We start from the raw sequence: 26872 nt of genomic DNA on the forward strand, positions 1-26872 counted from the left end.
ACTCCAGAAACAGACCCACACGTACACAGTCACATGATTTATGACAAAGGGCCAATGCAGTACAGTAGGAAAAAATGATTTTTCAAGTAAATCATGTTGAATTAATTTAATATGTATAGGGAAAGAAAATCTTGACCCCTATCTCACACCATACACAAAAATAAATTCCAGATAAACTATAGATGTAACTGTGAAAAATAAAGGTACTAGAACTCAAATAAATTAGTATCTTCATGGCCTTAAGCTAAGTAAAGATTTCTTAAACATGACATAAAAATAATAACCATAAAGGGAAATATTGATAAACTGGATTCACTAAAATTAAGAAATTAAGAACTGCTAGTCAATAAAACACACCCTCTAAGACAGAAAAAAGACAAGTCACATACTAGAAGACATTTTCAACATATTTATCATACAAAAGACATATGTAGAAAATGTAAAGAAGTCATACAGTGTTTTAAAAAATAAAATCTTAAGGAAGTTCCATGCCGAATACAGAGCCCTATGTGGGGCTCTATCTCACAACCCTGAGATCATGACCTGAGCTGAAATCAAGAATCAGACACTTAATTGACTGATCCACCGATGTGCCCCATAGCACGATTTCTTAAATGGTCACTTAACAAAAGAGAACATCCAAATGGCCAAGAAAGCATATGAAAAGGTATTCAACATCATTAGTTATCAGGTAACCTAAAGCCACAAAAAGGGGCCATTCCATAACCACACCATACCAAGTGTTAGTAAGCATTTACAGCAGCAAGAACCTGGTGGGTGTGTAAATGTGGCTTAACCAAGTAGAAAAATCACATGATAATATTTACTAAAGCTAAACATATACATATCCTATGTCATAGCAATTCTACTTTTAATGTTATTTTTAATATATAAAAAAATTTTATGGGAATACATATAAACTAGAGAAAAGCCTTGAACAGATCTCTTTCAACAAATGGTTAAAAATCCCAAAGATAAACACATCTTTAAAACTGGCATTACGTCAGGAATTCTATTAGTTCCAATATGAAACATCTGAATAATTCTTTTGGTACTTAATATGGACTATTAGCATGGACTGGTAGAAATAAAAATCTGAAGGTTATTTGCTGTATTTCCTTCAATAATAGACATTAAACTGTATTAACTATTTGAAAAATTACATCTACTATGCCCACAGGATATCAGAGCTCAGAAGGAAGATGAAAAATAAAAGGTAGCAGGAAACCATATGGAGAGAGTCATATGGCTCGTGGTTCTAATGGTAGCTGCAAATGAGGTCACTTACCCCTCTGTGGCCACATTAATTGGTCAAGAGCAACAGAGGTTTCATCAGCAATGCTCATAAAAAATAGCCTACCCCTTCCTGGGCATTTTCAGTTTAGACAGCAGACACCTGCTACCCATCAGTCTCTCACAAGACAGGACTCGTGTCAACCTACCACTACATTATTTGATTTGCTCCTAATTGTTGCTATTTATAAACAGAGTCTTCAGAGTAGATGCATGCACAAGTATAGCATGTGTACACATGCAGCCATCTATAGAAAAAAACAAATTCTCAAAAATAGCTGTCTGGAAGACCATATCTTGTTCTATTAATACTCACATACTGCAGTATTACATAACAAATTTTTTCCAATTCTGTTATGCTAATATGCAAATAAATGAACTCAACCATAGCCAGGAGCTAAATGTACTAATCAGTACGGCCTTGTGTATCTCTAATTACAAAAGAATTTTACATGATCTCTTCCGGTTCTAAAAATCCCATGAATCTACATTATTAATGACTTTTAAATCCAGCTTCTTGGTTTCTGGGGTAGTAGTATCTGTAAATCAATATATTTAGCATGCTCCGTGAAAATACCTGAACACCAATTACCTGGTAATGTGTTGTAAGTATTAAAAACATTCTATCATTTCATAACTATTTGACAATTCCAAAACAATAACAGGGATAGATACTATCAGAAGCTCACCTAAAAACAAATTGTTACTAATGACTACCTGCTTTACTTTCCGGCACCCTAAAAAGTGAGCAACTGTAAATCAACTTTAAAAAAAAAGAAAAGAAACAAAAATGGAAAATGACCTCCCTCAACATTTGATGGATTTGAAAAAAGTTTTCAAATCCACCAAAGGAAAACAGAGAGGAAAAAGACAAAATCCTAGTGTTGTGGATCAGACAGAAACCTACAGCATGGTGCAGAGGACGACTGCTATGGCTTTTTGCTGATTAGGTACATGATGGCTTCATGCCAAGATTCAGCCACAGAAGGCCAAAATTCCTTAAAATAGAGTCATATATTTTAGGACTGGTAGGAACTGCTATGATCAAGGAGTCAGAATTCCTTAGTTAAGCAGGAGAAGAAAGGAAAAAGTCAATGATACATTTCAGAAGATGAAATAGAAAGTGGGTGACAAGCAGTTCAAAGTGTGGGCTTTCAAGTCAATCAAACCTCATCTCATGTAGGCTCTGCCTCTTATGAGTTCTGTGACCTTGCCTGGAAATTCCTACAACTTGAGGAATGAGTTTCCTTGTCTGCTAAAAGGGAATGATAATGTCTCCTTGCAGGCTGTAGGGAGACTTGCATGAGATGATACACATACAAAGCATTTCTTAGTATCTCTTCTACACCAATCCTTGGGCTGCAACTAAAAGTAAAATTTCTAACACAGTATGATGAAATATGCTGAGGGATTAAAGATCCTACTTCTCCAACTGTGCCTATTAGTAATCTATATTCCTTATGTATTTTCTTTTTTATTATTAATTCTATAGCATTCCCAATGAACATCTTTTGATCATCCAATAATAATGACAATAAAAAGGAACTAAGTTTCTTAAAAATAAAATAAAACTAAGCAGAAACCACAGATATCACTTAAAGAAATCAAATAACAGAGAAGAAATCAAATGCTTTAACAAACAGTAAGATCTTTTGCCACGCTTTTTCAACTTTGATAGCAGAACATAAATCAAAAGAAATTTTCAAAGGTCTACTCTTATTTCAGGGGCACAAACGGGACAGATCATTTGTATTAACATCTCGCAGAACAATTCTTGAACCAACCAAATTCCTGGATCTAAATTCACTGAAGGTATTTCCTTTCATTTGATAATTTCCAAAATTATGTATGTGAAATAAATTTCTTCTTTGAAGTACACAGCCCACTGAGTTTTACATTCCAATCAAAACCAACTGGAGTTGGAGGAGGTCCAAAATGGCAGCATAGGAAGATTCTGAACTCACCTCCTCCCACAACCACACCAAATTTATAGCTACAGATGGAATAAATCCTGCCAAAAAAGGAACTGAAAACTAGTTGAACAACCCTCTCCACAACAAGGGATAAAAGGGTCACATCGAGATGGGTAAAAGATGCAGAGAGACAGGGTCTTGCCCAAAACTCCACCCCAGCACAGCAACCCACAATAGGGCAGGATCTCACAGGTCCAGAGCTTCTCCCTGAGGAGTGAGAGTATTGTTCCCCACATGAGGCACACCAAACCTTGGGGCCTGCACTGGAGAGATGAGGCCCCCAAAATGTCTGGCTTTGAAAATAAACGGGCTTATGCCCATGGGACCTAGAGGTCTATGGGAATCCGAGATACTCCTTTTGAAAGGCATATGTGTGGCCTTGCTCATCCCAGCATGAGCACAAAGGCAGCAGTTTGAAAGGTGACTGGATAATATATGGAGATTCATTTGCCATTCACAAAACATCTGCCAGAGGGGCAGGGACCACGAGGGGTTCTTTGGGGACAGGGCTACTTGTGAGCATCGTTTTTGCACTCTCCCTCCACCTTGCTAGCTCAGGTGGGTATGCATGGATACAGCCTTGCTAAAGCTGCCAGTACGCCCCATTCCAATGCTCCTCTCCTATATCTCTAAAGCTCTGAGCATGCCCTGCCCGCAACACTCTTCCCCAACATCGCTAAAGCCACAGATTGGCTGTACCTTCAGCACTCTCCCACAGCCTATTAAAGAGTTCAAAGTAATGGTCATAAAGATGCTCACCAAACTCAGGAGACAAATGAATGGATACACTGAGAACTGCCACAAAGAAATAGAAAACACATCAAAGTACCAAACAGAAGTCAGAGAGCTACAGAATTCAATAACAGAACTGAAAAATATACTAGAGGGGTTTAACAACAGCAGACTAGATGAAGCAGATTAGCAACCTGGAAAACAGGGCCATGGAACTGAACAAAACAAAGCAGCAAAAAAGAAAAAAAAAAAGAATTCTAAAAAGTGAAGACAGGGGCACCTGGGTGGCTCAGTTGGTTAAGCATCTGACTCTTGATTTCAGGGTCACGAGATCAAGGCATGCATGGGACTCTGTGCTCAGCCGGGACTGTGCTTGAGATTCTCTCTCTCTCCTTCTCCCTCTGTCCCTCCCCACTGCACCCAAAAGAAATAAATAAATAAAATCTTAAAAATAAATAAATAAAACGTGAAGACAGCTTAAAGGATCCATGAAACATCAAACAGAATAACATTAATATGATAGGAGTCACAGGAGAAGAGAGAGGGAAAGTGGGCAGAAAACTTATTTGAAAAAAATAAGGCTGAAACCTTCCCTAACATGGGGAAAGAAACAGACATCCAGGTTCAGGAAGCAGAGTGAGTTCCAAATAAGATGAACCCAAAGACACCCACACCAAGAAACGTAATTAAAATGTCAAAAGTGAAAGATAAAGAGAGAAGCTTAAAAGCAGCAAGAGAAAAACAACTTTTACATACAGTATAATGTCCATAAGACTATCCGCTGATTTTTCAATGGAAACTTTAAGGCCAGGATGGAGTGACATGATATATTCAAAATGCTAAAAGGGAAAACTTCCAACCAAGAATACCCTTACCCAGCAAAATTATCATTCAGAATTGAAGGGATGGTAAGAATTATCCCAGACAAGCAAAAACTGAAGGAGTTCATCACTACTAAACTGGCCTTACACTTCTTTGACATGAAAAGAAAAGCCAACAACTAATAAGAAAAAAACATAAAAGTAAAAATCTCACAGCTAAAGATAAATATACAGTAAAAGTAGTGGATAAGCCACTTAATAAAACCAGTATGAAGGTTAAAAGACAATAGTAGAAAAATTGACTATAATTATAGGATACACAAAATTAAAAATATAAAATATGATATCAAAAACATAAAATATGGGAAGTAGGAATAAAAAATGTAGAGTTCAGAATGTGGTAAGATTTAAGTTGCAATCAGCCAAAAATAGACTGCTTTATAGGCTGTGATTAGTGAACCCCATGGTAATCACAAAGCAAAAACCTATAGTCGATACAGAGAAGATCATGAGAAAGTAATCTAAACAATGCTAAAGAAAGGCATCGAATCACAAAGGAAGAGAGAAAAAGAAGAATGAAACAGAAAGGATCTACAAAAACAGAAAACAATTAACAAAATGGCAACAATTAAATACTTATTAATAATTTCTTCAAATGTAACTGGACTAAATTCTCCTATCAAAAGACAAGGGTGGCTGAATGGATTTTTTTTTTTTTCTTAAAGAAGATTCAGCCATATGTTGCCTACAAGAGACTCACTTTAGATCTAAGAACACACACACTAAAAGCAAAGAGATGGAAAAAGATATTCCACACAAATGGAAACAGAAAGCTGGTGCAGCTATAATTGCTATACTTACATCAGACAAAATAGACTCTAAAACAGAGAGTATCATAAAAGACAAAATAAAGGGCATTACGTAATGATAAAGGTATCAATCCAGCAGAAGGATGTCACAATTGTAAATACTGATGCACCCAAAATAGGAGCAGCTAAACATGTACCTGAAGAGAGAAATTGACAGCAATGCAATACAGTAATAGTAGGGACTCTAATACCCACTTACATCAATGGATACATCATACAGACAGAAAATCAATAAGGAGACACTAGCCTTAAACTACACTTTAGACCAGATGGATAATAGATACATTTGACATGGAAGATCAGATGGACACAGAGATATATTAATTGATATATACAAAACAGTCCATCCAAAAGCAGCAGGATACATGTTCTTCTCAAATTTTTATGCAACATTCTCCAGGACAGATAATGTGTTGGGCCATAAAACATCACAATACATTTAAGAAGACTGAAATCTGATATGATCAAGCCTCTTCTTTGACCACAATGACTAGAAATCAGTTATAAGAAAAAAACTGGAAAACCACAAATATGTGGAGACTAAACAACATGTTATTTAACAACCAATGGGTCAATGAAGAAATCAAAGGAAAAATAAAAAAAATACCTTAAGACAAATGAAAATGGAAACACAATAGTCCAAAATTTATGGGATGCAACAAAAAACAGTCCTAAGAGGGAAATCCATAGTGATACAGGTCTACCTCAAGAAATACGAAAAATAGGGAGGGAAAAAATGAAACAAGACAAAACCAGAGAAGGAAACAAACCATAAGAGACTCTTAATCTCAGGAAACAAACTGAGAGTTGTTAAGAGTGGAAGGGGGTGGAAGGGTTGGGGTTGCTGGGTGATGGACACTGGGGAGGGTATGTGCTATGATGAGTGCTGTAAATTGTGTAAGGCTGATGAATCACAGACCTGTACCCCTGAAACAAATAATACATTACATGTTTAAAAATTTTTTTGAAAAATCTGAAATAAATAATCCAACTTTACACCTAAAGGAACTAGAAAAAGAAAAAAACAAAGCCCAAAGTTAGTAGAAAGAAGGAAATAATAAAGATCAGAGCAGGAAAAAATGAAATAGAAACAAAAAAATTAGAAATGATCAATGAAACTAAGAGGTGGTTCTTTAAAAAGAAATAAAATTAACATACTTTAAGTTAGACTCACAAAAAAAAAAAGAGAAGACAGATGTAAATCAGAAATGAAAGGAGTTACAATGAATACCACAGAAATACAAAGCATCAAGAGACTACCTGAATAATTACACACCAAAAAAATTGTTGAACTATTGACAACCTATAAGAAATGGATAAATTCCTAAAAACATTTATTCTTTCAAAACTGAGTCATGAATAAATAGAAAATCTGAATAGACTAATGACCAATAAGGAGACTGAATCAATACTCAAAACCTCCTAACAAATAAAAATCCAGGATCAGATGGCTTCACTGGTGAATTCTACCAAATATTCAATAAAGCTTCAATACCTATCCTTCTCAACCCTTCCAAAAAACTGAAGAGGAAGGAATGCTTCTGAACTCATTTTATGAGGTCAGTGTTACCCTGATACCAAAACCTAACAAGAACACCACAAGAAAATCACAGGCCAATATCCCTGCTGAATATAGATGCAAAACTGCTCAAGAAAATATTAGCAGGGGCGCCTGGGTGGCTCAGTGGGTTGAGCCGCTGCCTTCGGCTCAGGTCATGATCTCAGGGTCCTGGGATCGAGTCCCGCATCGGGTTCTCTCCTCCGCGGGGAGCCTGCTTCCTCCTCTCTCTCTCTGCCTGCCTCTCTGCCTCCTTGTGATCTCTCTGTGTCAAATGAATAAATAAAATCTTTAAAAAAAAAAGAAAAAAGAAAAAAAGAAAATATTAGCAAACCAAATTCAAGAATACATTTAAAAAAAAATCAGACATTATGATCAAATGAGATTTATTCCAAGGATGCAAGGATGATTCAACATCCACAAAACAACATGATACTCCACATTTAAAAAATAAAGAAGAAAAATTATATGATCTTCTAAATAAATGCAGAAAAAGCATTTTCCAAAATTCAATATCCATTTATGAAAAAAACTCTCAACAATGTCAGTATAGATGGAATGTATCTCAACATAATAAAAGCCATATATGACAAACCCATAGCTAACCTCATACTCAACAGTGAAAACCTGAAAGCTTTTCTACAAAGATCAGGAACAAGACAACGATGCTCATTCTGGCCACTTTTATTCAACAGAGTATTAAAAATTCTAGCCAGAGGAATTAGACAAGAAAAAGAAATAAAGAGCATCCAAATTAAAAAGGAAGAAGTAAAAGTGTCACTATTTGCAGATAACATGACCCTAAAGACTCCAATGAAAAACTGTTAGAATAAATGAATTCAGTAAAGTTGCAGGATACAAAATCGATATACAGAAATCTGTTGCATTTCTATACACTAGTAATGAACTATCAGAAAGAGATTTTTTTTTAAAGATTTTATTTATTTTTTTGACAGACAGAAATCACAAGTAGGCATAGAGGCAGGCAGAGAGAGAGGAAGGGAAGCAGGCTCCCTGCTGAGCAGAGAGCCCAATGCGGGACTCGATCCCAGGACCCTGAGATCATGACCTGAGCTGAAGGCAGTGGCTTAACCCACTGAGCCACCCAGGTGCCCCAGAAAGAGATTGTTTTTAGCTACCATTTACAATTGCATCAAAAAGAATACCTAAATATAAATTTTACCAGGGAGGTGAAAATTCTGTACACTGAAAACTATTACGCCCTGAAGAAAGAAATGAAAAAGACAAATAAATAGAAAAATATTCCATGCTCATGGAATTTATTTATTATTAAATGTTCATACTACCCAAAGCATTCTACAGAGTCAATGTTATCCCTATTAAAATTCCAATGGCATTTTTCACAGAACTAGAACAAATAGTTTTGAAATTTGTATGGGACCACAAAAGACCCCAAATGGCCAAGGCAGACTTGAGAAAGAACACAGCTAGAGATATCATATTCTCTGATTTCAAACTATAGTACAAAACTATAATAATCAAAATAGTATGGTACTGGCACAAAAACAGACACAGAGATCAAGGGAAAAGAAGAAAGAGCCCCAAAGTAAAGTCACACATATACGGTCAATTAACACATTAAAAAGGACCCAAGAGCATTCAATGGGGAAAGCACAGTCTTTTCAATAAATGGTGCTGGCAAAACTGAACAATCACATGCGAAAGAATGAAACTGGGCTACTATCTTACAACATACCTAAAAATTAACCCAAAACGGACTGAACACTTGAATGTAAGATCTGAAACCATAAAACTCCTGGAAGAAAACATAAGCAACAAGCTCTTTGACTTTGGTCTTGGCATTAAATTGTTTTCATCTGATTCCAAAAGCAAAGGTAATAAAAACAAAAATAAATAAGTGGGACTATATCAAACTCAAACACTTGTACACAGCAAAGGAAACTATCAACAGAACGAAAAGACCTAGTAAATAGTAGAAAATACTCCCAAATGACAGATCGATAAGGGGTTAATATACAAAATACTTTTTTTTTTAAAAACCTCATATAATCAATAATTAAAAATAAATAAATAAATAACAGGCTGAGTATACAAATAGACATTTTCCCAAAGAAGACATAAAGATAGCTAACAGACACATGAAGATGGTCAATATCATTAATTATCAGGGAAATGCAAATCGAAACCACAATGAGATATCACCTCACACCTGTTAGAATGCTATTATCAAAAAGACAAGAAGTAACATGCGTTGTAGATGATGTGGAGAAAAGATTGGAAATTGGTACACCATTGCTGGGAATACAAATTAGTGCAGCCACTATGGAAAACAATATGGAAGTTCCTCAAAAAAATAAAAATACAACTATCATATGATCCAGCAATCCCTCCTCTTGGCATTTATTCAAAGAAAACAAAAATACTTACTTGAAATATATATGTACCCCTGTGTTCACTGCAGAATTATTTACAATAGCTAAGGTATGGAAACAAAATAAGTGTCCGCTGATGGATGAATGGATGAAAAAGTTCATACAGTGGACTTGTACCCATAAAAAGAATAAAATTTTACCATTTGTGAAAACAGGGACAGACCTTGAGTTATGCTTAGTTATTACGCGAAGTGAAATATGTCAGACAGAGAAAGGCAAATACCTATCATATGATTTCACTTATAAAAGGAATTCAAAAAGCAAAGGAATAAACATAAACAAAGCTTGTAGATATGGAGAACAGACTGGTGGTTATCAAAAGAGAACAGGCTTGGGGGTGGACGCAATGGGTGAAGGGGACCTACGATGGCAACCATGCTTATTGTGATGATCACTCTGTGCAACCATCAAATTATTACGATGTACACCTGACACGAATATAATGTTTATACCAATTTTAAACAAAGTCTAAATATCTTGTTTGAATCCCTACGGTAAGGTACAACATCCATGCCTATGTATTCAACCATTCACACATTGATTCAACAAGTGCATACCTAAAAACAGGGCTTTTCACAAGACCTAGGTGCCTTCCTAAATTCAAGGTGATGAAGATGAAATTACCTAAGAGGCAGAAGGAAACAGAGCTGCACAGAAATACAGTAGGAGTGGTATCTGTAAGGCAGAGAAAGGGACAATTTCTCCTGAGAAGTGATTACCTGAGGAAGCCTTTGAAGATAACACAGGAGGGAAGCACCCAGGCTGAGAAAACAGAGGCTGGGTGTGGAGAGCAGTCCACGGGGCTCCCACAGAGCTGACAGTAGGGTGATCACATTATTTCTCATCCAAACTAGGATGCCTCTGAGAGGGAAAGGAGGCACTATTACTAATTTTGTCAGGACAAAAGGTGTAAATCTGGAATGTCCTGGACAAATGAAGACATACAGGTACTTGGTTCAGTGAAAGTAACCATTCAGTACCCTCTGAGCCCTCAGCTGGGGTGACTGACGCAAGCGCACTGTTGTCCTGAGGCATCAGATTTAGAAAGGCACCAAAGCAAATCATTTTTGAAAGCATCTTTAGAATATGTCTGAGAAATCTCTCTGGGTACATTCTGCAGATTTCAAAAGACACAACTTCCAACATGGGCATGGCAGATGTCCAACTCAAATGGAGCTAAGTAAGTTTGCTCATCTCAGGATAAACTCCAAGTAAGAGAAACTAAAAATCGGAAAAACAAACATATTAGGTAGTGCTTATTGAGCGCTTCTTAAGCACCACACACTGCTCTGTATATTTCAGACACACATCATCTCATTTAATCTTCACCACAAAGCTATGGGGGGGGGGAGCTTTCCATTTTAGAGACAATGTAACTAGACACAGACTTAAATATCTTTCCCCAAGGCCACACAGATGGAAGAGGGAGAACCAGAGTCTGATTCAAGCACCTAACTCCACACCCTCTATTTTTCTCACCACTCTTCTGCCTCCTGAATAATCCAGACATGCAACATGTGGGCTGAGTGCTGCCCAAGACCCTGGAGTACAGTCCTGCAGAAAGTATTAGCTAGAACATTCTTTACCTAATTACCCCTGTCAGGCGACCAAGCACTGGTGGCCAGCAGTGCCTAGCCACCTGCCCTCCTCTACTATGTGGAACTAGGCAGGTGCCAAGTGTCCTGCCAGCAGCCTGGACCATTCACATAATTGTCATGAAAGCTCAGTGTGATTAATTATATACTTTGAGTACTCTAATGCTATGCAATTATTCTGACACAAGGAAAAAGGGTACTACTGAAACTTCCCCCGTGGTTCTGACTTGTTTGAGTCACTACTAACGCTCTTATGCCAAGGACATCCCTCTTGGTCTACCACTCTCAACAGCAGAAAAAAGCCAGTCGGGCAGCTTGCAAACACACAGTGTCTGGTTAACTGGTAGAAATACCTGAATATCCCTTGCACTACAGAATCCCATTAATATAAAATAAAAAGGTAGCTAAACTAATCTAGAGGTCTGGTAGAAGACTAACGACAGCCAAAACTTAGCATGAATAAGAAATAGAGCAACTATTCTTTTTTTTTTCCAAGTAGCTGGGCGTGGAGCTCAATCTGTGGGCTCACAACCCTGAGGTTATAACATAAACTAAGATCAAGAGTTGGACACTTAACTGACTGAGCCACCCAGGCACCCTTAGAGCATCTATTCTTGAACCTATATGTATAAAATAAAGTCTGTAGAGAAACTATGAATGTTCACACTTTCTTTTATGTCTGCATTTTAAGCTGTAAATAACATTGCCTTATTTTGCTGAATAATGAGGGATGGGTAACTAAAGTATTTAAAAAGGGAAAAAAGAAGAACAGTCTAGTTTAGCACCCCTTGCAGAGCACACAGAGCTACAAAAGGAACTGAACAGATTCTGGGAGAAAGCATTCTAAGAAAATATCTTGAGTGACCAGGATCAGTAATTTAAAAGCAAACAAACAATTTCCCAACAGTTGTCTATTTGGATTTGGTGAAAACAAAACAAAACAAAACAAAACAAAAAACAACCAGAGATCAAACAACTGTTTTGAGGAGAGACTGGAAAACAAGAAAGGAGGCAAGTAATTTTTAGGGTACGAAAATTAATACCCTCTGATCACTCCTGAAAACCGAACTCTGAATTGTGACAAAAGCTCTTTGAGTAGGCTGAGAAAAGCAACCACGCCCCTGGCTTTCTGTAGTTATCTTATGTGGCCTAAAATGCATTAGGACAAAGTGAAGTGGCGAGTTGCTGACTGGGCATTAGAGTTTTCTGACCTAAATAATCCAGGCTGCCTATCTATCCAGACAAACTCACTTTGTGATTCAGTTACTGTTTGTGTAATATTTGTGACATGCCCACAAGTTTGCTGGGCATGGAGTTGTCACCCCCTCCCCCACCACTTAAAAAAAAAATCTAAAGCCAAATGAAGATATTATTTTAAGACCCAGTTCAAGAAATGGTTATGGAGCGGCTGTTATCCATGCAGAACTGATAAATACAGCCCAGCTTTTGCCTGCAAGGAGTCTAATTCATTTAAACCACAGGCCAGTATAATATTCATATGTACATTTTTATTATTTTGTTTAAATATAATTTAATTTTGTTTAAATGGATAATAGATGCAAATGTCTGCTTCTTCCCACCTTGGGGCACTCAGCATCTAGGGATATATGTTGATATAAAGGCAGTAAAAGTGCTTCCCTTACACACCTTGATACTGTGATAGTAACAATAATGGTATTAAGAAAAGTAAGGGCTGCTACCTCGGGCAAGACCAAACCATTATTCCAATGAAGCTGGAGGCTCTGGTCAAGTAGCCATGACAGGGAACTACAGCTGCCCAGCTATATTAGCTCTCCACTTCTTCTGCCAGCAGGAATAGTCTTTGGTTCCCTCCAGTATCCCCTAAGTTTAAAGGGAAAAATTAAATCTGGCATTCCAAACCACCCATGCTACTTTAATGATACAGAAAACTTAAAACGGCCAGAGTAATTTGGGGGACAGTGGAGTGCCGCCATACTGAAATGAGGTACAAAAACCAGCTCTAGCCCCTTAGGCATGTGGTTCACTTCTCTGTGGCACTCACAGAATTATGTTAAGCACTTTTCATGTGTTTTGTACACAGTATTTAGTAAATAGAGCCTATTACAATAACTTTTAACTACCAAAATACTGTAACAGCCATAGTTTCTTATTAAAAAAGCACCCAAGATCAATTATTGCCACAGTCTGAGCATGGGAAGAGTGGAAGACTACAGAGGGGCCGGGAGAATTTTTTTGAGGGTGATAGACTGTTCTATATTTGGATTGTGGTGGTGGTTACATGAATGTGTGTGTTTGCCAAATCTCATAGAACTGGACACCAACAAGAGCAAATTTTACTTTAGGCAAATTATATCACCTTTTTAAAAGTACCAACCACAGTACTCAAATTAGTTTTAATTCAAATAAACCATCTAAAATAACGGACATTTTAACTCTATTTATTTCTAAAATTAGAAGGAAATATAAGGCCTAAAATACTACTTCACATTTTAGATCAAGTCTTTGAATTAAAGGCTTGAACTATTTGTGAAAAATGGATGTTACCTAAATAATTAAGCAAATTAAATGTTTCAAAAGAAAGCGTGGATTGTACCGAATGATGTGATGAAATGAAATATGGAAAGAGAAAATGAAAGTGATGTTTTCATTTACTAGATTACTTAAGATGACAAACATAATGGCTCCTTCCCTCAAAATTTGGTAATGGGCCTTTGTAAATAATCTAAAAAGTGTAACGTGATAAGCTAAGGAAAAGTAAAGAAGGCTGGTGATGAATTTCGTGATTTATTTATCTTCTCAATGTATTTGTAAAAGATTCTATAGGGCTGCTCACTCTGAATTTTTCATCAACACTGTTACCATAACCAAGGAGCTCTTTTGGTACAGATCTGTACATCTATTTTGGCAGAAAGTGTAGTTTTACAACAATTTCTTACTCAACACCATATTTACAAAACAGATGGAGTTCCAAAGAAATCATTTTAAATGAGAAGTATAATTCTGGTCAGCCCACAGTGTATTTCTGCATATGTCCTGCATCTCAGCAATAATCCCCTTTCTGTGCCCACTGCTCATCATATATGGGCTATTATTTCTCCCTCTGATTTGGGGATCCCCACCTAAGAGGAATGTCAAGATGGTAATGAAAATGGAAGCTAGGAAACAGGCATAGCTCAAAAGCCTGACATTTCAACTAAAGCAACCCCGTCAATATTGGCTAGCAATTCCCTGCCATGCCCTCAAGCCCCCAATTACCATCTTGCTTACCCATCTACTCTCTCCTCTATCTTTTCATCACCTGACTGAATTCATCCCTTTAACTGGAAAAGAACGTAGAGAAACCAGGGAAAGGTGTCATTAGTGTTTCTTCACATGAGCTTCTGCTAAGTGGTTTTGTTTTTTTTTTTTTTTTTACTATTTTTTTAACAAAAGTGAAGTAATTTCTGCCATTCATGTGATAAAATGTACACTTTCATTGCTTTCTGAAATTTGACATTAAAGATCTCTTTATTCTATCAGAATATATCTTCATACTATTATGTCTGTAGAAAATAACCCATCAAGTTTCTAAAATCTTGATCTTTCAAGGCACCAATTTAAAGGGAAATATACCAAGTTAGTTACCTACTTAAATATAGCATACCCCTTTCTATAACCCAGGCTTGATCAACTATCAACACTATTTCCATAGTTTCAAAGGGTGTTTAAGAAAATGCACATTGACACAAAGGAAAGAAAAAGGAGTAAATCAAGTCAGTTTAGGAAGTATAAGAAAATGAACAAGATATGAGACTTGTAAATACCAAACCACCAATTTTAGAAATTAACAGAACTTAGAGAAAACAAGTACTTCCTTATCATGCCTCCATTCATTCAGGAAGCAATCTATTGAGCCCCCACTATGTTCCTAGCAATGTGTATCCAGGGATACCCTGGACAACAGCCTGAACAAGAAACCACCTGCCTTCATTAGAAAAAAGAAAAATGACAAAAATACCTTTCAAGGTTTCAAAATTCAAAAACCAGTGATTGCTGAATAATTAATGCTTTCCCCATGTGCTCCTAGAATCTTCAATGAAGAAATGAAATTCACCAACAAGGTCTCAATTCCACATATCAGAAATACTGGCAATCATCCCTCTTTCCATTCTGAATATAAAATTAAAGCAGCTGTTTTAATTAAATAAGTTACACTATGGATCCCACTATGAACACCAATAAAGCTTGATTTAAAAAAAAAAAAAAGTGCAAAAACAGTCCCTCCATAAAATTGGGGAATAAAATTAGGTAGGCTGGTATCTTCCTAAAATTCTACCTAAAATCTACCTAAAAAAAATCTACCTAAAAAAATCCTACCTAAAATTAGGTAGGCTGGTATCTTCTCTGGAATTTTCACCTCAAATTTCATTAACACCACAATGCGATATCACTACAAGTATCTGGTAGCCAATAAAAAAAGACATGACACATAACTCTGTTAACAGGATTGATTATCACACAGAGCTGAAACAACTTCCATGGAAACATAAGCTACAAAGTAAAAGAAAATATAAGTCACCTTTTAAAAGCCAGGTAAGCAGCAAAAATAGGTTATTTTCCTTAAACTCTCAACACCTACTGCAGGTAGTTAATACACTTGATCTTTAAGCCCTTCACTTGCGCCCTTGCCCAGACATAAACTGTACAAACAGATGACAAAGCGAAAAGCAGTTTCACAACTGCCTGTTACAGAGAGTAGGAAGGTGGTATATTTCACTAGATTACTGCAGAAGCTGATAACACAATGAGACACTACAGAGTATTTAGAAGATTTCTCAAGGTCCAATTAAATTTCAAATACCCGCAGGGCCAATTCTCTTTACTGTGGCCTGTTTTGCCCTCTCCCCCACGGGTTATCAGCCACAGGAAGGGTGGGTGCAGACCTGTCAACGTGCTTTGCTGCTCACTGTCTTGGTAATCTCTTTATTTTCAGAAAGCAATGTTTTCATATTTGCTCTGAACTTAAGCAGAATGAGCTACTCTTGCCTAAGGCTCTGCTTTTCTTAGCTCATCAACTGTTTTTTTTTTTTTTACTTCGTGTCACGAGAAATATTTTTACATTAAAAAATGTAGTATTAGAATGAAACCAGCACAAACTCAAAGGAGTTCCTAATACTACTTCTTGAGTTTAAAATGCACAAAACAATTGCTGACTTTCTTCTGCTAAGTAACACTATGCAAAAGATATCAAAACCTGCAAACTGCTCAAAAGAACTTCCACAGAACTGGAGGCCTGCCTACTGCAGCAAGGAAAAGATTGAATTGTGCAGAACTGTAATGTCTCAGTGCTTTTGAGCCTAAGAAAGCGGAAATCTTCACTTATGTTCAGAAACCTACTCCATTCCCCTGCGTGACTGAGTGACCAGGAATTTTGTACCCTCCAAGTATAACCATTTTGCTAGAGGCAACTAGATACAGATGAGAAGAAACCTATTGAATAAGCTCTGTTCACCACCTGGGATTTTCAAGAAAATGTTTTCACAAAACCAGTGTCTTTAACATACAATAGACACCTTACAGGGAGTCTGTTACCAGCCAAGGCTACCACAGAAAAGCACGACCTGCCCAACCAGGTACAGGCCATAATTCCAGGCCAGTCCTGAGAGAGGTCACTGACAGCCTCAAGTTCAACTGGGAATGTCTGAGCACAGCTCCCCCTGCACTCATTAGGGATCACCTCTCCATTCTTTCCAAATGCCATTTGCATCCAATGCCTGTTCCAGTACCCCAAGCACCCATGCACCGGTGGTTCCCCTTAGCAGGGGACTCCTCTTACAATCCTCCTCCTTCCACCACCACTTCCCTCTTGGGAACTGACCCCAGGGGCGACTGGGGGTGGGCGATGAGAGCCCTTCTCCCACCTACCTTAATGATGCTGCTCCGGCGGGGCAGGCCGCCGGGTTTGCTTTCCCGGGGGAGGGGGCAGGCGGCCGGAGCGGGGGTCGGGGCGAGCGCAGCGCCGCGGGGTCCCCTGGCGGGGCTGGCTCGGGCTTCGTCCCCGGACACGCCGAGGCTGCAGTCTCCGTTGGAAACCCCGCCGCTGTCATAGCGCGCCCGCCCGTGGCCGAGGCGACCTCCCCCGCCGCCGCCGCCGCCGCCTTCCCCGGCTCCAGCTTTCAGGGCGCCCTTGGAGCCGAGGGCCGGGCCCGGGGAGGTGGGCAGGGCCCCGCCGGCGGCGCCCCCCCGGCCGCACTCCGCCATGGGCGCCCCACGACCCGCCAGCACAAAGCCGCGTCCCCGCGTCCCCGCGTCCGCGCCGCCGCCTCGGGCCGCCGCGCGCGGCCCCTCCTCCTCTCCTCCTCCCGCCGCCGCCTCCTCGGCCGCTTGCTCCTTCCGCTTTTTTTTTTTTTTTTTTTTTTTAAATTTAGATGTGATGTTTGTTTCAAGCTCGCGTCGCACACGGTTCAAGTCGTGGCGGCAGAATTATCGCAAGATTCCTGCGGGGAAGAGAAAGAGACACAAGTCAGCTCCCGCGGCGGCGGCGGCGGCGGGGCCGGGGCTCCCAGTACCTGGGAAAGGAAAACACGCCCCGGCACACGCGCCGCCGCGGGCGCCAAAAATAACCCGCGCGGGCCGGGCGCCCACCAGGCCACGGGGCATCCACCCCGAGGTAACGCGGCGGCTGCCTCAGGGCCTCGGGGCGCTCTCCCCGGAGACTCAGGGCACCCCTCCCCCGCGGGGATCGGAGCGCCCATCACGCGGGAACCCGGCGCCCAGCCCCGGGCCGGTGCCCACCTCGGGCTCAGAGAGAAGGGAAGCGGCGGACGGCCGCCGCTCTCTGGCCTCGCCGAGGCGCCTCCCGAGGCTCTCGCGGCCCTAGGCGGGCGAGGGGGTGAAGCCGGGTCTCTCCGGACCCCAACTCCCCAGGGGCCGTCGCATGCCGAGCCCCGCCACGTCCCCCCCAAAGTCGCCCTGCGGCCTGCCGCACCGAGAGGAAGCGCACAGCGGGCAGGGGCGGCCAGGCTGAGAGTGGCGGCGCGGCCCCGGGCAGCGCCTGAAGGGGGCAGCCCAGAACCCCCGGCCCCTGCCCGCGGCTGTCTCCTCCGGGCTCCGCGCTGCCCACTGTAGGCCGCGGGGACCCTCCCCAGCCGCCCCCGACCCACCGCGAGCCTCCCGGGCTCCCACCCGAGGTCGCCGCCGTCGTGGCTGCTCCCGCCGAAGCCGGGTCACGGGGCCGCGGGAACGTCGCTGCCAGCGAGCGGACAACCAGCAGCGGCCGCGGGTCCTGGATACCCCAGTTCCCCTAAAGCTGCGACAACTGCCAATCACTCGCCCGGCGCCGGAGGGGCAACGACCGAGCAGGCCGCGGGGCCCCGAGCGGAGATCTGGGGCTCGGGGGCTCGGCCCCTGCGCCTTCCTGCCTGCCCCCAGCCCGCGCGCGGGACCCGTTCGCCTCCCACCCAGCTCGGGAAAAGGCCCTCCGGACGTTCCTCTCTGGGCTTCCCCCCTGGGTCAGACCTATTTCACATACAGAAACCAATTCCGTTCCCCGGGCTCCTAAGCTGTGATTTGATTCAACTGGTTGCAAGGATGCTGGAACTCCGGCGGGGCGCGGTGGGGGGAGAGGGTTGGGTGAGGAGGGCGGCGAGAGGTGAAGAGTAGAGGACCTCAGCTGAGCCTGTTCTGTACCCTCCGAATAATCGCCCTACAGGGATTTATCACCGTCGTGCCTCCCTCCCAGTGTCCTTCCTGATCCCGCCGCCAGGGACGCGGGCTCATGTAGCCCTTTGCGGGTCTCAGCTTTAGGTCAGACTTATCTTTGGGGACAGGATCCTACTAGGATCACAACAGCCAGTCCCGCTTCTCTCGGTCCTTTTCCCTTCTTCCCCTCCCCTAATGCTTCAGGTAGAGAGACCTGCCAAAAAGATCAACCTGATCTTGCCGCTCCCCAGCACAAACATCTCCCCAGAATCTCCATTCCCCCCCCCCCTCCAGCCAGATGGGCTGCCAACTCCTCCCGGTGGTCCCCGAGGCCCCACCCAGGCTGGCCCCTCCCACCTCCCCATCCAAGGTTCCCTGCCTTTAGCCTCCAGCACTTCTCCAGGACCCCAGTTCTTGTCCAACTAGTGTGTTTCCTTTTCCGAGAATGCGCTTCCCGAAGGGAGCAAAGGATAGTCTGCTGGGGGGGTGAACTTAAAGACTTTGCTTTCACAAGCATGATGTTGTAGCAAACTGCCAAGTAGCCTCTGAGGAAACGGACTTTACATACATATACATACCCACCCTTGCCTCTGAAGCAACTTCAAATACCATCATGTTATTCTTGCGGGCGTTTTAATTCTTCTGATCTTCTGGATTCATGTTTTTGTAACCCATCAGGAAAGCTTTTATTCATCTCCAGCCAATCTGGGCCTACACACTAACAGAAATATTTTCACATTGATGGACCACAATGTTTTAATATTTTATTCAGTCCCATCCTCTTCTCTTTTTTTCTAGATTTTGTTCAAAAAAAATTTTTCTGTCATGCTAGTTTTGCAAAAAAATACTATTCAAAGAATTCAAATCAGGCTCTTAATCTGCTTTCTATCGGATTTATAGTCATAGTAGCCAGTGAATGAATATGCTGAGGGGGAGGAAAGGAAAACTCCTGCGCCTTTATTCTTCACATTCTCTAATTTTGATGCTTTGAGTAATTGCCTGAAGGTCTTGCTGCCCTTTCCTGCATTTACCAATCACTAGCAACATGCTCTGAGTGTCCTATATCTTGCAGCTCATACCATGAGTTTCCCCCGGTGAGCGGGGGGACAAATACAGATTTAAACCTCCAGGATTTTTTTTTTTTATAAAACCACCATCTAATTCTCCTAATGCTCTCCAAAATGAGCACCTATCTGTCTCACTCTGGACTCCCAGCAGGTCAAACCAGGGAGACTTCGTTGAAATAGACTTGGCATTTAAATTAAAACGTTTCCCAAAGCATCTTGGCAGACCTGTAACTAGAGATGCCAGAAGCCCAAGGCCTGTGCCAGGTTCCTTTTTATCCCCCTAAGTGCTTGTCTCCCACAAGCTGCTGGTCACACGCCTGCTGATGTTATAGCTGTACTTCTGCATCACACCAACAGCCAGACTATTGGTACCATTTCTCCTATATGGTGATGGGAAGGAGCAACCGGCTGCACGGCTCCCAACAGGCTTTTTAATAGCTAAACTCAGATTTTTTTTTTCACCAAAAACAGCAAAGTAAGCAATTGTTTCTTCTCCTTCCTGCTTATCTCTCTGCAGTTACCAAGTGATTGCTTTCCATTTCTCCTGTTCCATGAGCAGTGTTATTAAAGAAATTATGAACATTTTGCCAAAATCTTGCGGAAGTGTTTTCATTGCATTGTAAAATTCATAGAAGTTAGAGTTAGAAATAAGAGCCAAAATATCATAGTCATTCATCAGCAAATTCTCTCTAATGCTTTCTTCAGACAAATGTTCAGAGCGGGGTAATAAGAGATAGGCAAGACACAAATAAAATGCTCATTCTGGGTAACTCCCTGGTGCTCATTCCAATGAGCACCATATCAATATATACTTGGTTAGATGTTCATGAGTCATTGCCTGTAACGTTAAAAGTCAATAAATACCTTTAAACTCTCATTAACTGGTTACACAATACATTACTTTACAAAGCAATACATAGCTTGATTTAAGTTTTCTTCATATTTCAGTCCATCTCAGCTTTTAATCATCATTGTCACCCTTACCAAACTGTCATCTGTTTGTTTGTCTCTTTAATTTGATGGCTAGAACATAAGCTGTTCAAGCTCCCTGGTCCATAATAACCTTCCTTCAGCCTCCCAAAATAACACTGACGCTGTTTACTGACTTCTTGCCGTCATTTATACCCTTGTAGGTTATGAATTCATATCTAGTTTCCAGTTCGCAGGCTCTAACGTTACAACTCTCTAAATTTTTCTGACTCACTGAGCACTTGGCCTTCAGATTATTTTTCCCCTCAATGTATTATAACAATTTTCATTTCCCAAATCTCAATCTCATTTATTTTTGCATTTCGCGAAAGACACAGTTCAACTTCTAAGCCTTCATATTCGACTGCTCTCTGTATGCTTAATATGAAAGCTTAAGTAGAGCAGAAAGTAGAAGAGCAAAATGCTTTAAGGAAATACCAGATTATATCAACATACCAGTCCACACTGACTACCCATTTGCCTCCTGAGTTAATCCAAGACGTTGATTTTAATCTAGTGTGCTCCTAAGGCTTGGATCATGTTTATTTTATCATGATCCTGAATGAAAGATATGTAGCGACTGCCGTTCTTCCTAAGCCCCAAAGAGGCAAGTTAGACCTGCCAAAAGCTTTCATTTTCATACTCTTCTCCTCTGACACTAAAGATCCGTCACCCATTTTCCTTGGCTCCACCTTTTACAAGTAGATATGGCTGCCAAGAAGCTGGGCACTCGGGGAATTATACCGACACATTCCCGCCTGTGAGGAACAATTCATTAAATCTTCCTCAGTAGCTATTGAGCTAGGCAGCACTTTGAGGGAATCCGTTAATTATTGAGAATTTGATAAGATTATCCCATCAACAAAAGTAACAATATTATTTGCTCTAAAAATTGCCATTGCTGGGGCAACTGTGTGGCTCAGATGGCTAAGCGTCTGCCTTTGGCTTGGGTCATGGTCCCAGGGTCCTGGGATTAAGCCCCACATCGGGCTCCCTGCTCAGTGGGGAGCCTGCTTCTCCCTCTCACTCTACTGTTCTCCTCCTTGTGCTCTCTCAGTCTCTCTGTCAAGTAAATAAATAAAATCTTAAAAAATAAAAATAAAAATAGGAGCGGCTGGGTGGCTCAGTGGCTTAAAGCCTCTGCCTTCGGCTCAGATCATGATCCCGCATGGGGCTCTCTGCTCAGCGGGGAGCCTGCTTCCCCTCCTCTCTCTCTGCCTGCCTCTCTGCCTACTTGTGATCTCTGTCAAGTAAATAATAAAATGTTTAAAAAAATAAAATAAAGTAAAGTAAAACTTACCATTGCTCCTCGTGCTACTTTTGTAAGCTTACATGTCTTTGAATGTATTTCTATTCTTATTCTCTTACAGGACTCACTGCAAACTGAAATGCCCATAAGAAGCCAGGTGGATAATGTAATGAGTAAAGCTGGAAGGATGTGTTTCATAATAACATCGTAATTTATAGTTTTGCAGCAGTGACATGTTTGCATATCGAGAACAGAGGAATACTCTTCCTGATTCATCTTTGTTTTTTTAGTCTTAAAGGACCCTTGGATATAAAAAATATTTCTCTTTCCTCCTAACTCTAAGGAAGATAGTGTGAGCTTAATGATAAATAACACCAGCCAGGTGTGGGGCAGCGATATGGAGTGATAGGGACTCAGATAACCTGGTAAGTAATCTTACTGTTGCCACAAGGGAATCCTGGCCCAATGCTGCCAGGATAATCTTATTTTTTCGGAGAAGCCAAAAATCTGGAATATAAAATTAGCTATTGTGTTAGTTCATTCTCTTAAGAGAAGGACACCCACGAAGTGAAGTCTCCCTGTATTGTTCTTTATAAGTCTAAAGAAAGGCCTATTTTTTCCTATCCCACCTCCTAACAGCATGATGAGCAAAGTGTTTTTTGGGGTCTTGTCAAAATGATTTCCAAGGATAGCTTTATTTTAATGAGCTTAAGAAATCTGATGACCATATCATTTTCAGCATCCCAGTATGTGATGTATGGCTTCCAACTTACTCCCCTTCATCTACCCATGCCCATCTCCCCATCCCAGAACTCTTCCATCTCTGAACTCTAAAACTCAGAAACCCATTGTCTAGCCAAAAACTCTGCCCTTGCAGCAGTCTCTTTCCTTTATTTCCCTGACTGCCAGCCTTAGCAAAACATGGGCTTCCTCCACCCCCTCCCACTCTCTTGGTCCATTAGTCTATGTTTTCATTCCTTTCCTTGGGCCTCAGGTCCAAGACTTTCAACCACATTCGCATCAGCATTCTAGGCCCTTCACTTCCGTGTCCTTCTACTCTGCCCATCTTGAATCTACAGCTTTGCATACATCCAACCATACAACCCAGGCTGCCACTCTGTGAGAGAGAAAAAAAAAATCCTATGGCCATGTTGACTGAATGAGTGATAATTTATGTGTTCAGTGGGACCTTTGGTGTTCCAAGGCACTATTTTACCCTTTCCTAATTGGCTCCAATTTCCATTCTCCAAATTCTTCCAGTTGGCCCACTGTCTCCCACACCATCTGAGCCATAGTCCTAGAATTCTACTTCACACACACAATAAAATACATAAAAAAATAAGTTGCTTTAACTTCCCCTCCATGCTATTTAACCTTACCTCACCCATCGCCCTTGATCTTAAGCTAACCCTAAATCAAAAACCATGTATGACTGTCTTCTTCAATCATTGGACTCTTCCGTTCTGATGCGTCTTTTTCTCTGGGGACCAAAGGGTTTCACAACTTTTTTTGGCTGAAAGGAGAGTGGGGTCTTCAACCTCAATGTCAATCATACAAGGACAAGAATCAAGGGTTTGAAAGGAAGCCTAAATCAAAGAGAGAGGAAACTTCCTCCTCCTGGGCCACCTTCTCCTTGTTGGCCTGGTGTGTCTTCATAGGAGCTCCAGGGAAGTTAGGAGGAAAATAAGGCCTCCAAGAGCCAGGAGAAGACTGCCTTCATCAGAAACTCCATAAGGCTGGGCCTGTGGACTCTCCAGATAGGAACATCATGTGGCCAGTTTCAAGTTGCTCTTTGTGGTATAATTCCCCCATGCTGTAAGCAGGGAGAGGTTAAGTATTAAAGCTCCTCTCCATTGTACTATCTCTCTACTTCCCTTTTATATAAATATATTCTAGATATAATTTCCTAGTAATTTTTCAGTTACCAGTCTATTGTAACTGACTTCCTTCCTCTTCTACTGAAACTGCCCTCCCAGAGGTCATGGTTGACATCCTAATTAACCAACCCAATGGCTACCTTTTAATCTTTATCTTTTTTGCCCTTCGTGGAACATTTGATGTTGTTAACTCTCCTTATATCATTGAAACTCTCTCTTTCCCTGCTGAGATTTTTTTGCCTGGTTGTGCCACAGGAATCGCAAACTCAACATGCCTTAGTCTTTACTCCAAACCTCTATTCTCCTGTACTCCATATTTCTTTTTGTGGTACTCTACCTACAGAGTAGCATTATGAAGAACTCAACATCAGCCTCAACTCCCAGCGCCCCTTGTTCCAGTTAACTCTTAAGGCACAGTTAACCATATAAATCAACCTAGAAATGGCTCTATGTTGTCCCATTCCCACCAGAGTGACCTAGTTTACTGTCTCACTACACATGGCTTGGACTATTGCAGAAGCCTCCTAACCCTGGCTGACTCTAGACCCCCTTCCTCGCCCACCCCCCACCCAGCTTCAATCTATTTCTCAAACCACAATCAAAATTTCCCTGTCTGGATCACCTGTCAACCTAAAAGTCTCCAACAGTTCCACTTCAAGACAAACATCATTCTCCTTAGCCAACACACATGGCCCATCATAACCAGGTCCCCAGATTCCTCTCTAGCCTCATCTCTACATTCTCATCCTCTATATGTTTGCTAGGTTTAGAATTCCTGTTTCCCTCTCTCCATTGGAAGAACTTAAAGGCATCCTTTAAGAAAGCACAAATGTTTCTTCCATTGATAAAATGTTCCTGACTCCAGAAGACATAATGACTTACTCCTCTAGGCTCTTAAAGCACTTAGTACATCCCTCTACTACAGGCCTCATTATACTACACTGTAATTATTTATGAGTCTTTTCCCCATGAGTTTGAGCTCAACAGAGTACAACTTAGAAGGCTTTTCTCCATGCTAACTGAGCTTATCAGAGTTTGACAGTACATAAGGTTCACCTTCCAACTCTGTACCAGCCTAGGACTTGACATGTAACAGATCCTCAGTAAATTTGGTTTCAATAAGCCTTTATAAAAATCCTCATAGGTTTATAAAATCTTTTTTTTATTTCATAAGACCTTTTCCTTTGGATATGCTGAGTATGTTTTAGTCTCTGCCTTCCAATTTTTATCCTTATCTTTTCTAATTATCTGATTCCAATAAATCCCTTCATGTAGCTAACATCTGTTAAACATATACGTACACTATGAAGAACTATATTTAATGCTATGGGGGGAAGGTGACTAGGAGTTTGGGGGTAGGAGGGAGTTTTAGTTTCCATTGTGCACACATTACAGTCTCAGTTTTAAAAGTACTTAAAAATAATAAATTAAAGGAGCAGTCCCAGCTCTGTCACGGTTCAGTAAAAAGTCTGAGGTAGGATGTAGCAAAACCTGACCGGATCAAAAACATTACCCCTCCAGCCTGGCACGCTGCCCAACTCCCTTCTAAATTAGTTAGAAATTCCCATCGCTAACTGTACACAACAGAGGAGAGGACAAAATCTCCAGAAGCCTGCTGTTAGGATGTACAAATTACCTGGCAAAAGGAAGCTTCCCTAGACAGCTCCCACTTATGCACATTAACAAAAAATTAGCCAAATGTCACCTTGTCCTTTCTAGCATACACATATGGAGGCCACATGAGAGAGAAAAGACAGGTTATTCTCGTTACCCGGAAGATGGAGGACCAGACTCAGAATACTAGCCACTCTCATCCCCACCACCAAAAAAACAAAACAAAGGAAACAAAACAAACAAAAACCATAGATAGGGAGCATGGGGCAAGTGAAGAGAGTACTGTGCTGTAGTTTTTATAATGGGGTTCCAGGCCTGCCCTTTACAACGTAACTCCTAAGAGAGGACTTGGGGACAGACGGAGCAAGACTTGAGTGAACGTGGGCCTTGCAGGAAGGGATGGAGCTGGCTTGGGGTCAGAAGGTCATTCTGGGGAAGCCAGCCAGCACAAACCAAGACACATCCAAGTTCCTCTGCTTGTCACCAGTTCCTGTGCAACCACTTCTTGCGTTATTAAACCATAGTTAAGACACAATGTGGAGGGAGCCTTAAATGATCTTCTAAAATCATTGTGATCATATAAACAGAGGATCTTGAGCTCAACTGGGACTAGCACAGGAACACGAGGAAGTGAATAAGCTATGGCCACAAAGATTTTAGGTTCTATGGAGAGGAAACCGTCCTTGTGCAAGCCATTGGACCCTGGTATGTGTTGGGGGTGGGGGTAGGCTTGGAATTTCCTTTCCACAAGAACCTTAAGCATAGGGTAGGCAATTATCCACCAGGATGGTCTGGGCTGCCCCAGCCTGAAGGCAAAAGGTCATAATGAATGACTCCTTTGACCTGATGATTCTGGGTGTTTAACCACAGAGCTTTTTAAAAGTCGAATTAGATGCTGGAGTTTTTGTTTGTTTGGTTGGTTGGTTTTTGTTTTTGTTTTTGTTTTCAGTTCTCCCTGGTCTTCATTTTAGTGGAATTACACTTTGGTGTGCTGTAATGAAATGTTTCAGCTCTCTTCCAATCCCGTGTATTTCTCACCGGAGTGTCCCATTCCCTCTCATTTGCTGTCTTGAAATTGAATACCTTTGTAATCTTACATTCCCATACTATGAGTTTAAGTGTTTCACATAATTGGTCCATTTTCAAACCTTTTAAATCAGGTTCCCTGGTTTCTCTTTA

At 41.0% G+C, this 26872-nt stretch overlaps 1 protein-coding gene across 4 annotated transcripts in view; it reads right to left on the minus strand.

Annotated features, from left to right (window-relative positions):
* PLCL2 (phospholipase C like 2) overlaps positions 1-18488 on the minus strand; it is a 191130-nt gene extending 172642 nt beyond the window's left edge. For 2 of the 4 annotated variants that reach the window (XM_032332244.1, XM_032332270.1), the window contains exons 1-2: positions 18380-18460; positions 17142-17713 (exon numbers count right to left, since the gene is read on the minus strand). In XM_032332244.1, the coding sequence (XP_032188135.1) occupies positions 17142-17477 (336 nt within the window). In that variant the 5' untranslated portion in view covers positions 17478-17713; positions 18380-18460. Of the gene's footprint in view, positions 1-17141; positions 17714-18011; positions 18103-18379 lie in introns of those variants that run through there. The other 2 variants (XM_032332263.1, XM_032332253.1) reach the window with 2 other exon arrangements.
* Between the last annotated feature and the right edge of the window lie 8384 nt (positions 18489-26872).

This window comes from Mustela erminea, chromosome 1, assembly GCF_009829155.1.
Source record: "Mustela erminea isolate mMusErm1 chromosome 1, mMusErm1.Pri, whole genome shotgun sequence".
Taxonomy (NCBI): Eukaryota; Metazoa; Chordata; class Mammalia; order Carnivora; family Mustelidae; genus Mustela; species Mustela erminea.